The sequence below is a fragment of the Rhincodon typus genome, chromosome 4, assembly GCF_021869965.1.
Source record: "Rhincodon typus isolate 14 chromosome 4, sRhiTyp1.1, whole genome shotgun sequence".
Taxonomy (NCBI): domain Eukaryota; kingdom Metazoa; phylum Chordata; class Chondrichthyes; order Orectolobiformes; family Rhincodontidae; genus Rhincodon; species Rhincodon typus.
Window position 1 is genome coordinate 7,072,079 of NC_063335.1, and position 13,165 is coordinate 7,085,243.

Genomic DNA, 13,165 nt, shown 5'->3' on the forward strand with positions numbered 1-13,165 from the left:
GGATTTGGTACTCCGTATTTAGACGAGGGTGAATTGTGGTGCTTGTAAGTTGCATGCAAGCAAATTGTTAAAATTAAGTTCTGAAAGCAAATGGGTCAGTTATAAAACTGAATATAAAATGTTCAAAGTATTGCCGAAATTTTCTCAGGCAGATGAGTCTCAACATCCAATTCTGTCACATGGAGACCTTAACTCAGTTCCTGCATTTGTTTCCCTATTTGAATCCCTTTTTATGTCTTTCCTATTCTCAGTTGAGAAAAGGATAATTTACTTCTGGTTCACATCCTATTACATGATTGTATTGATTTTTCACAACAGGTATTTGCCTAGAGTCTAATAAATGATTGGACAAGTTGGCTTGAGCGTTATGTAATTTTAAAAATGTCATTACTTTTAATAATTAGAGATTGAGCTTTTATTTTTGGTAAGTGACTCATTTGTTGCCAGAATATTAATAAGTGTGCTTTTAGCAAATACTTTATTTTTAAAGGATACAGTTGTTTTCTTTCTTCAAAATTCAAGCCATTCATAGTCACTTGATCGCCCAACTTACACTTCAAATGATTTAATCTATCTGACTTTCTAAAAACCATTAATGTGATTCTAATTTCCTCTCTTTTCTCCTTCTCTTTCCTTCTTCCCTTGTTGTCTGTGGTTGTTTGTGGTTGGACTTCTCCCCTGGTCAGTATTTTTATTTCCAGGAGGTGCTACCTGTTCTTGCTGCAAAACATTGCATGATGCAGGCCAATGCAGAGTATCATCAATCCGTTCTTGCTAAACAACAGAAGAAGTTTGGTGAGGAGATTTCCAGATTACAGGTAAGTCTTCTATATACACCTTAAATGCATTGTACAGTATTTTTTCCCTTTTCTTTTTTAAAAAAAAAAGTAACTTTCAATGTCCCCACAAGGCACCATTATAAGAGTGAGGGATTATATATACACACACACCATTATCCCATAAACTCACATGTGAAATGGGTTTAGTCAATCAGGTGAGCTGGAACCAATATTTGCAAAGATTTTGACCAAGAACTTTTTAAAAAAGATCCCCAATAACTGCCATCTCACACAAGTGTTGTTCTGTTTGCAGTTAACTGCCCTCTGCAGTGCACAAACTCCTGTAACCCTATTAAGAAATGTTTACCATTTGAGTTTTGGTGTTTCTCTCCAATTAAAGGATACATTTCCAAGTTTGAGTATTTTTTTTTCATGCCTTTGCAATTAAACAAAACTCCCTATCTTTGTAAATGATAACCCCGTTAACCATGCCATCTCATATGACCTTTCTGTATCCTTCATCTTCAACACAGAAAAAGCCATTTATGATTTGTAAGAATTTTTGCTCACTTCTTTCTGCATCTGACATAGGGTTGGAGGCAGGGGACCTGTCTCACCATTCACTTACACCAATACTTTTTAATATGATCCAGTCTTTGACCCATTCCTCTGATTATTTTTGTACTGTTCAGTCTGCTCAGTGACATCCTGCCTTTGCCATTGTGTTCAACAAAGTACTTTCTCTCTCTGACTGTGCTGATGCTATATGATATGGCCTTATGTTAGTTTGAGTCCAAGGGTTGAAGACCTTAATGTCACCCACATGTTTGTTAGAGTTCATTTAACAAATTAAAGCCAACTGCGATCCAAATGTGAGATAGTAGGAAGTGCAGATGCTGGAGAATCCGAGACAACAAGGTGCAGAGCTGGATGAATACAGCAGGCCAAGCAGCATCAGAGGAGCAGAAAGGCTGACGTTTCGGGCCTAGACCCTTCATCAAATGTAACCACAGGGATCTTTTACCCATTGCCAACTATCCTTTCATGCCCTTCAACAAATGCAAAGAACTCATGGCCTTTGTTGTCAATGAGATCATCTATTCATTGCCTCACCTTCCCCTGTCCATACCCATAACGCATGCCAACATTCCCATAATCTTTTCTTGAATATTTCTTAGTTTATCGCCTATCTTCTCCAGTGCCTTGTTTTAACTTGGCAATGCATTTCACTTCTAAATGTTTTCCTTATTTATCAGGAGAGGAGTGACTTTTTTTTTCCAGATTCCACAAGGAAATCTTGAGATGTATCTTGCATCCCTGTTGTAATATTTGGGTTGCACTTTACTCTACAAGGGCAATGCAGATATTTTGTGCATTAAGTTGTGTCTGCTATTTGACATTTTTGAAATCCTCATTAATTATTCTGCTGGAAATTTTTGGGGGGCCCCATTATACACTTCTTTAGTCAACTACTCATCTTTGCTTCCTTTCAGCTGATTACGTATTCCTAGTTACATAGTCCTTTTAATATCAGGCACATTTATTTTGTGAATAGGTATTCTATGTGGCATTTTATCATATGCCTTTTAAAATCGAAATTTCCACCTACTGCAAAATCATCAATCCTCTCTATTGCTTTATCAAATTAATTTTTAAAATTCATCAATCACAAATTGCCTTTAACAAGTTTGTGCTGGCTTTTCCTTATTAATCGGTGTTCTCGAAGTGAAAATTCTTCTATGGACAGTAATCTCTGGTAGTTTCCAATGATGGCAATATGCTGATTGGCGTCTGGTTACCAGGTTTACCCTTTTTGCTTTCTATAATGTAACATTGCCCATTTTCAGACCTCAGTCATAATTGTAATATCCAAGGAAGATTAAATATTGTGGCCAGAGTTTCTGCCGTCTCAGTCTTGCTTCCCTCCCCAACCTAGAATGCCTGTCATTTTGAAGCATGAGTGCACTGTCAGAAGAACAGTGGGGTTTGTAAAAAAAACTTGTACCATGAAGCCTGAATGAGGTCCAGGTCACTTTAACCTATGTCTCATCTGAAATCTGGAAGCACATTTTCCACTGTATCTGACCAGACTAACCATCTGGTGAATAGAAGGAGATTGCTATGGCAATGCAAAGTACAGTTTTCTAGAGTTAAGTGGGGTTCTATGAGAAAGCAGAATTGGAAAACGGTCATGAACTATGTGGATTGGCAATGCTAAATTGCCCCCTAGTATCCAGGGATGTGCAGGTTAGGTGGATTAGCTATTGTAAATGAAGGGTTGTGGTGATGGGTCTAGATGGGATACTCTTCAGAGAGTCAGTGCAGACTGAATGGCCTCTTTCCACACTAAGGATTCAGTGATTCTATGATCATCGTGTGTTATTGCACCATTAAACAAATTCAAATTTGTAAAAAGGAAATAACGGGGGTGGCACTATGGTGAGCATTGCTGCCTGGCAGCATCATGGATCTGGGTTTGATTCCAGCATTGGGTGACTGTCTGTGTGGAGTTGACATGTTATCCCTGTGTCTGTGTTGGTTTCCACCAGGTGCTGTGGTTTCTTGCCACACTCCAACGATAGATGGAAATTAGATGGATTGGCCATGGTAGTTGTAGGGTTGTGGAAATTGGGTGGGGGGTGTGTCTGGGTGGGGCGTCCTTCATAGCGTCGGTGCAGATTCACTGGGCTGAATGGTCTATATGTGCATTGTAGGGACTATGAAATAAAAAGGAGTTCTAAAGAAACTCAGCAGGTCTAGTAACATCTATGGAAAGAGAAGCAGTATTTCAAGTCAGGTACAACTGTTCTTCAAATACTTTTTTAAAATTTTAGGACATGATTGAATTGTGTGCTGAGATGGATGGATGTTGTAATCTTTGAGCAAGTTCAAAATGTGGTTCAGAAGGGATAATTGGCTTCATAAGTATGGGCAAGGAAATGCCAAACATTCATTAAATCATTGGTCAGGCCTTAGGTGGAGTACTGTTGAAAATTTTGGGATTTGGGAATGATGTTAAGGCTTCAGCGGAAGTGCTGAAGAAATACCAGGATGATATGGAAGAAGAAATTTAGTTATGTGGAGAGATTAAAGAAACTGAGTATTGCTGATAAAGGGAGACTTTGTCTCAGCTTTTTGCTTTATAACTCCTTTAAAACCGTTCACAAGTGAACAATGCTTTAAGGTACGCAAGAAGAATGTGCCCATTGGTTAGCAACTTGATTTTGGTTGAGACACTGCCATGGATAATGTACCAGTTAGCTGAAGGGATTTGCCAATGATATCAGTTAAAGGAGAATAGACCAGATGGATGTATGGCTGGAGGAATAGTGTAGGAAAGAGCGATTTCGATTCTTTAGACTTTGGCACTAATTCTGGGAAGGTGCAGGGTGAGGTAGGAGATGTGATTGAACGGAATGTTAAAAATGCACGCAACAAGCGTGTTTCAATAATCATGAGTGATTTTAACCAATGCATAGACTGGGCAAATCGCATTAGCAATAGTACTGTGGCAGATGAATTCCTGGTGTGTGCACAAGATGGATTTTTAAGACTAGTACTTTGAGGAGCATAGATTTGGTTTGTGGAATGAAAAATGTTAATTAATACTGTAGTTGCGAGAGGTCCTTTAGGAAAAAGTGATCATGACATGTTAGTATTCATTGGGTTAGAAAGTGAAATAATCTAATCCAAAGCTAGAGATCTAAATCTGTCCAAAGGAAATGATAAAGGAATGAGGGATCAGTTGCTTATGATAAACTTGGTAACCAATATTAAATTGTATGATAGTGGATAGGCAAAGGTAAATATTTAAGGAACTAAAGACTGCATTGCAGCAGTTACACATGCCTTTTGGGTTAAAGAACACAACAGGAATAATAGTCCGACCATGGTGAGCAAAATAAATTAAGGATAGTATTAGATCCAAAAAGGAATTGTATAAAGTTGTGAGAAAATGCATAGTACTCCACCGGAGGCCTGACCAATGATTTAATGAATGTTTGGCAATTAATTCCTTGCCCATATTTATGAAGCCAGTTCGCCCTTCCGAACCACATTTTGAACTTGCTCAAAAATTACAAAGTTAGGGCTATGAGCAGTTTAGAATTCAACAAGAGAAGACATTAGTGCATGAGAGTAAACCCACAAGGAAAATATAAACTGACAGTAAGGAACTATGTAAAAAAGGAAAAGATTAACCAAGCCAAATGGGGAACCAGGAAACGGAACAGAAGAAGGTAGCAGAAACTTCCCTAGGGAAGGAAGGGCCTTTTGGGAAGGAACTTAGTATTTGGTTTAAACAAAAATGGGTTCATGAAATAAAAAGGTTTGAAAATTGATAATCCCTAGGACCTGATGGTCTACACCCCAGAGTAGTAAATGAGGTGGCCATGAAAACTGTGGTTGCATTATCATCTTGCGAATTTGTGTTGATTCTGGAAGGGGACAAATGTAACTGTACCATTTTAAAAAGCAAGGGGAGAAAACCAGGAATTATAGACTGGTTAGTGTAACATCTTTGCTAAATCATAAAGAATGTGATAACGGGACACTTTGTGTGTAATATGATTGGTATTACCTCAGTCATGGATTTATTAAAGGGAAATCATATTTAATAAATTGTAAAGTTGACGTTTCGGGTTGGGACCCTCCTTAAGAGGAAGGGTCCCGACCTGAAACATCAACTTTCCTGCTCATCTGATGCTGCCTGGCCTGCTGTGTTTCACCAGTTCCACACCGTATTGTCTCTGACTCCAGCATCTGCTGTTCTTGCTATCTCTAACAAATCATAAAGACCATTTTTTTGTATCTTTGTTGCCTTCCAAATCCATCTTTTCTTCAACCCCACACTTGAACTATCCAATCAAAGTACTACACCATCATAGTATTGAAGTTGACTTGGTCAAAGTCATAAATTATCTATTTCTGTTTTGCATTCCCCCTCATTTCCTCAAACACTTTCCAATACTCAACATGATTGATGACTCCAATTCAAAATTTGCATCATTGTTGTAAACATAGATGCTCGTACACTCAGGTTAATATCTTGGGTAACAATCCTGTTTATTGGGTGCCCAGTATATACTTTGGGTTTAATGTGAACAAATAGCAAAAGATAATGAAATGACTTTTCAGTGGTGTGTAATTAACCTTTTATAATACACCAATTCTAAAACTAGATTTGATGACACTGAACAATAACTTGTCAGATTGCTGTAGTTTCATTTCTTACCTTTTTCTTTCTTTGAATCAAAGGTATAAACTGTAGCCATAGTCTATAAGCATAATTTAAAAATAAAAACTTAAAGTTTTAGCTACTTGAAAAAAGTGAACTCTTAGTTTTCTATTTCTATAATTCAGCACGCATCTGACTTAGTGAAGACAGTTGGCTCTCGGTATGATGAGTATATCAATGTGAAGGACCTATCGGACAAAATTGCTCGTGCCTTAACTGCAGCAAAAAAGGATAATGATTTCATTTACCATGACCGTGTTCCAGATGTTAAAGACTTGGAACCTGTAGGAAAAGCCACATTGGTGAAGCCTACTCCTGTCAGTGTCCCCATGAGTCAGAAATTCACTGGTAAGTTCACAGTGAGAGAATCTGTCAAAAGTGTGCACCTGAAACCAATCTTATTTTGTTTCCTATTTGGTAACTGCAGCATTAGTGATGTTTTGAGAGGCCTTGATAGAGTAGATAAGGGGAAACTATAAGGGGCAAGTGAAAAAAAAACCCTGTGCCAGCCTGTTGGAGACACTGCTAGACTCCTACTCTAAAGGTGCATATTCAAAAAGAATAGGAAGCTCGGTAAAGGTGGAGGAATAGCACTTAATCAAGGATACCATTTGTGTAATTCTTACAGATGACCTTGGTTCAGGTGATTAGGATGTAGAATCGGTTTGGGTGGGGATGAAGAATTGAAAGAAATAATTCACCAGCAGGATTGGTGTTCAAGCCCCCTAACAATGATTACAAAGCAGGACAACATATACAAGAAGCAAAGTGATAAAGAAATGGCAATAAGCATGGGTGACTTCAATAAACTGGAAAAATAAGATTGGCATGAGTAGCCTAGATGAAGAGTTTATAGGCTGTTTGTTTGAGTTTATTAGAACAGCACATTTTGGAACTGACCACAATATAGGTTATGTTAGACTTTGGTATTATGTAATGTGACAGGATTAATTAATAGCCTTAGAAAGCAGGGACCACATATGATTGAATTTCACATCCACTTTTGAAAGCGAGAAGACTGGGTCGAAGTCAAGTATTTTCTACTTTAGTAAATAGAACTAGGTGGGCAGGACGGCGGAGCTAGATGAAGTAAACTGGCATATGAGGCTAAGGGACAGATTGATAGGATCAGTGACGTTTATTTCAAAGGGATATTTCAGAATAACATTCCTATTATAAAGATAAATTATAATAGAAGGACTATCTATCATCCATGGTTACGTAAAGAGATTGTTCACTTTGGCAGGAGGGTAAAATAGCAGAAGTGGTCTAGTGCACGAGTCCAAAATGTTAAAATGTTCTTATAGCCCATAATCAAGAAGGCTAATGGGAAGCTATCCTTTATTACAAGACGATTGAACATGAAAGCAAAAATGTTAGTTTTCAGTTATACATGGCATTGGTGAGACTACATCCCGAATACTGTGCAGTTTTTGTCTCCTTATTTAAGGAACGTTGTAAATGCTTTGGAGGTGGTTTCAGAGGATGTTTATTAGATTGCCTATGAGGATAGGTTGGACAACTTTTTCCATTTGAGTGTAGAATAGAGGGTGACTTGAAGAAAGTGTATGAGTTTGAGAGGCCTTGACAAGTGGATGTGGAAAGATATTTTTTGCTTGTAGAACCCAGAGTTAGGGAGTTACTGTTTTAAATAAAGTAGGATCACTACATGTATGTACAATAGTGAAATTGGTTCCAAGTTTTTAAATGATGTTCACTTGACCATTGACTGCAATTTTAGTAATTAACACATTTTTGTTCATCAAAATAATGTGCTATTTTGATAGCGGGGTAATCACTGCCATATTTCTCAATTCACATGGTTACTTTGGCTAAGTTCCTAAGAATTTCTTTTATACTGACTTATATATTTAGATCTCTTTGTGAAGATGGTTCCTTTAGCAGTGCAGCAAGCCCTGAGTGCATATAATCAGCGAAGGGCCGACTTAGTGAACCGACTAATAGCGCAGATGAGAGAATCCAGCAATCTAGCCAATGGGTAAGAGACTATGATTAATATTGATCGCATTCTTTACCTATACTTGTCACTATTTACTGATAATTTCGGAGTTTGCTTTGTTAATCAGAGGAAAGAGCTCAAGCTGTTCTTTATCAAGTCCTGTATGATGGCATTGTTAATTCGGAATACACTGTGCTTGTTTCCCTTTAAGCAAATTCAACAATATTGTACTTAAATAAAAATCTCTATTTCTGCTTAGATAATTGTTTGGATTTACAGAGCTTGAGTATTGCTGAGAAGGCACATTTGGTCAAAGCTTTTCACCGTGCACTCTTCAGGATAATTTGTAAGATCTGGTGGGCACCGATGAATAGAACCGAAGGGTCTATTTCCATGCTGAGAGTTGAGGGAAAATGAGACTTGCACGGAGGTGCGTCCTGATTGGTTGCTGTGTGTGGATTCCGATTGTTTTGTTGCCATGATAAAACACCAGCTTATGAAGTCTGAGCTTTGTTTGGTTGACCAAATCTGGTTGTCCCGAGAATGGAATAATTCTGAATGTCTGAGGAATGATGCTGACAACCAACATTGGATTAGTTGCAATATGGCAAACTTGAATGTACTGGAAAGTTATGCGCACGCAATGTGACTGATTCAATTTAACAAAATAGGTCACAGCCATTCTCAGTACAGTTCATTTCTAAGGGCAATATCTTGACTGATTAGAGCCACTCTGCCTGCTGTAAAATTTAAACAAAGCTGGCAGTCAGCTGTGACTCTGAATTCTGTTCTGTTACCCTGATGTGTTTATGTAAGGTATGATTTATCTGGTTTACATGCAAACAATACTTTTCACTGTATCTCAGTAGATGTGATAATAAATCCAATCAGTCATCATTTAACTAGTGCGTTCTCCGTGGCAATGCCCTCTGCCAATCTGGGTGCATTTACCAACGGATTTGCAGTCTCTTCTCATATAGTATAAATGTTGCTTTCCCTTGACTCTGCTTTTTTTGTGAGTTGTCCTGATAAGTGCAAAACAAAAAAGCTTTGACAAAATGTATCTTTTTCAGCAATATGCAATTTATGCTTATCATTCCAAGTTGATATTGCTTTTATGTGCATACTTTTTGATTAGATGAACAGCTTCAATTTAACTCTCAAAGCAGTGATTGCGCTGTAATTTTCTATACTAGGGATTAATACAGGTTAGAAACTTTTTCCTGTTTTCTTAGATGAGTTCATGTCAAAATCTTCCATTTGTAACGTTTTGCTGATAACAATGGAACTTTGAGAATTTTTAACACAGTAGCATTTCCTTTATCGACTTCAAATCAATTGAAATGTATTAATACCAGTTGGTCAGCTTTCTCTGACCCTTTTATGCATATTTTGTCAAGAAGTGTCTTTTCGGAAAGCAAGATGAGACAATCTCAACTGTTCTGAGGAAGGGTCACTGGACCCGAAATGTTAACTGTTTTTTCCTTCACAGATGCTGCCAGACCTGAGCTTTTCCAGCAACTTTGTTTTTGTTCCTGATTTACAGCAACTGTAGTTCTTTTGGTTTTTAAATCTCTACTGTATTCTGGTTAGAATTTGGGGGAGCCTCGTTGCAGAACATAAGTAAAAAATATTTGTGCCTGAGTCAGTAATGATATTTGTTTATTTGTAAAACTTAGTTGTATAGTGCAGGAAGGCCCCAGGCTTGATTTTATGTTGCTTTCAACTAGTCTTCAAGGCAAAAATGGCCTCCTGGTTTCTGAGTAGGGATGGGAAACCCAGTCGTGGCTCCTGTTCTTGAGCTATTTTGTGGTTTGTGCTGGCAAGTATGAATATGTATACATCAGGCCCAGCTGGATGTCGTCTGTCCGATAGATAACTTTTTGTTTATACAAAAAGATTGATTGCACTGGATTAGTAATACCAGACAACTGCTGTTCATGGAGCTACCTTGTAATGAGGTGCTGTATTAAGAGTGGCGGAGAAGAAAAATCCGTTTCCATTCTACTTATGAAGACTCTCACTGGGCAAATATGGGGAAACCTCAGTCAGCAAGAATGAAAAGATTGGATTAATCTCGGGTTTGTTTCTGTACCAGGGAGGAGTTGATTAATTAGCAGTAAATAATTGTAAGGTGTGTGTATAGCATCATAGAGCATGGAAACAAACCCTTTTGGTTCAATCAGTTCATGCTGACCATAATCCCAACTAAACTAGTGTCACCTGTCTGCACTTGGCCCAGATCCCTCCCAACATTTCTTAGTCATGTACTTACCTAAATATCTTTTAAATGTAACTATACCCACATCCACCACTTCCTCTGGAAGCGAGAGTCTTAAGTAGAATGGAAACTGATTTTTCTTCTCCACCACTCTTAATACAGCACGTTATTACAGGGTAGCTCCATGAACAGCAGTTGTCTGGTATTATTAATCCATTGCAAGCAATCTTTATCTATAAACAAAAACAGTTATTTATCAAAATTCAAATATCAGAATATTTACCAAAATTCACTGGACTCTGGGGTGGTTCCCGCAGATTGGAAAACAGCCAACGTGACGCCACTGTTTAAAAAAGGAAGTCGACAAAAAGCAGGTAACTGTACGCCAGTTGGCTTAACTTCGGTAGTGGGGAAAATGCTTGAATCTATCATTAAGGAAGAAATAGCAAGACATCTAGATATAAATTGTCCCATTGGGAACACCCAGCATGGGTTCATGAAGGGTAGGTCATGTTTAACTAATTTGGTGGAATTCTTTGAGGACATTACTTGCATGGTGGACGATGGGGAACCTGTGGATGTGGTGTATCTGGATTTCCAGAAGGCATTTGACAAGGTGCCACACCAAAGGCTGCTACATAAGATAAAGTTGCACGGTATTACAGGTAATGTATTGGCATGGATAGAGGATTGTTTGACCAGTAGAAAGCAAAGAGTGGGGGGAAATAGGTGTTTTTCTGGTTGGCGGTCAGTGGCTAGTGGTGTGCCTCGGGGATCAGTGTTGGGACCGCAATTGTTTGCAAATTACATAGATGATTTGGAGTTGGGGACTAAGTGTAGTGTGTCAAAATTTGCAGATGACGTTAAGGTGAGTGGTAGAGCAAAGTGTGCAGAAGACACTGAAAGTCTGCAGAGGGATATAGATAGTCTAAGTGAGTGGGCAAAGGTCTGGCAGATGGAGTACAATGTTGATAAGTGTGAGGTCATCCATTTTGGTAGGAATAACAGGAAAATGGACTATGTTTTAAATGGTAAAAAAAATTGCAGCACGCTGCTGTGCAGAGGGACTTGGGTATCCTTGTGCATGAATCGTTGAAAGAAGGATTGCAGGTGCAGCAGGTAATTAAAAAGGCTAATGGAATTTTGTCTGTCATTGCTCGAGGGATGGAGTTTAAAAACAGGGAGACTATGCTGCAGCTGTATAGGGTCCTGGTGAGGCCACACCTGGAGTAGTGTGTGCAGTTTTGGTCTCCTTACTTGAGAAGGGATATACTAGCACTGGAGGAGGTGCAGAGGAGATTCACCCGGTTGATTCCAGAGTTGAGAGGGTTGGATCATGAGGAGAGACTGAGTAGGCTGGGATTATACTCATTGGAATTCAGAAGAATGAGGGGAGATCTTATAGAAACATATAAGATTATGAAGGGAATAGATAAAGTGGAGGCAGGGAGGTTGTTTCCGTGAGCAGGTGAAACTAGGACTAGAGGGCATCGCCTCAAAATAAAGGGAAGCAGATGTAGGACTGAGGTCAGGAGAAACTTCTTCAGCCAAAGGGTTGTGAATCTGTGGAATTCCCTGCCCAGTGAAGTGGTTGAAGCTACCTCACTGAATGTTTTTAAGGCAAGGCTAGATTAAATTTTTGAACGGTATAGGAATTAAGGGTTATGGTGAGTGGGCGGGTAAGTGGAGCTGAGTCTCAAAAAGATCAGCCATGATCTTATTAAATGGCGGGGCAGGCTTGAGGGGCCAGATGGCCTACTCCTGCTCCTAGTTCTTATGTTCTTATCTGACAGAGGACATCCAGCTGGGCCTAATGTATACATTCTCATTCCACACATGAACCACTGTGTGTTTTTAAAAAAACAAAATTGCCCCTCATGCCTGTCTTAAAATCTTTCCCCCCTCACCTTTAAAAATGCCCCCAGTCTTGAAATCCCCAATCTAGGGAAAAGATGCGTGCCATTCACCTTCTCTATACCCCTTATGATTTTATAAACCTCATACATTCTAGTGAAAGAAAGTCCCAGCCTGTCCTGTCTCTCCTTATAAACCAAACCCTTCGTTCCCAGCAATGTCCTGATTAAATCTTTTCTGAAACTTCTCTGTAGCTTAATAATATCCTTCCTATAACAGGGTGACCCGAACTGGACACAGTACTCCAGAAGAGGCCTCGTGAACGTCCAGTACTATGTCAACATAACATCCCAAGTTCTAAACAATGAAGTCAAGCGTGTTAAACACCTTCCTGACGCCGACGCCGCCACACCCCCCCCCCCCAGTGTACATGTGATGCAAACTTCAAAGAATTAAGCACCTGAATCCCTAGATTTCTGTATTTTACAACACTAATCAAGGACTACTTTAATTGTATAAGTCCTGCCCTTGTACCAAAATGTAATACCTTGCATTCATCCAAATTAAACTCCATTTGTCACTCTTCAGCCCATTGACCAAATTGACCAAGATCTCTTTTTATAATCTTAGATAACTTTCTTCACTGTCCACTATTCGATCAATTTTGGTGTCATCCATAAACTTTTGACCCATGCCTTCTATATACTTATTGAAATCATTTATATAAATCACAAGCAAGTGAACCCATGATTGATCCCTGTGGAACACCGTTAAGCCGATTTTTGCATCCAGTTGGCAAGTTTCCCCTGAATCCTATGTGATCTAAACTTACTAGTTAGACTACCATGTGAACCTTGTCAAAAGCTTTACTAAAGACCAAGCAAACAATGTCTACTGCTCTGCCCTCATCAATCATCTTGGCTACTTCCGAAAAAAAGTCAAATCAAGTTTGTGAGGCATGATTTCCCTCACACAATCATGATGATTATCCATGAACATTCCTTACCTCTCCAAATGCGTATAAATCCTCTCTTTCAGAATCCTTTCCAACAATTTACCTAGCACTGAAATCAGAATCATGGGTCTGTAGTTCCCAGGCTTCACCTTGCATCCTT

At 38.9% G+C, this 13,165-nt stretch overlaps 1 protein-coding gene across 2 annotated transcripts in view; it reads left to right on the plus strand.

Moving 5' to 3' along the window:
* The window catches only part of LOC109934922 (programmed cell death 6-interacting protein), a 55,149-nt gene extending 47,131 nt beyond the window's left edge, over nt 1-8,018 (plus strand). Inside the window, exons 7-9 of one of the 2 annotated variants that reach the window (XM_048595829.1) lie at nt 687-818; nt 6,141-6,363; nt 7,891-8,018. In XM_048595829.1, the coding sequence (XP_048451786.1) occupies nt 687-818; nt 6,141-6,363; nt 7,891-8,018 (483 nt within the window). The remainder of the gene's footprint in view (nt 1-686; nt 819-6,140; nt 6,364-7,890) is intronic. The other variant, XM_048595830.1, reaches the window with a different exon arrangement.
* Nucleotides 8,019-13,165: the final 5,147 nt, after the last annotated feature.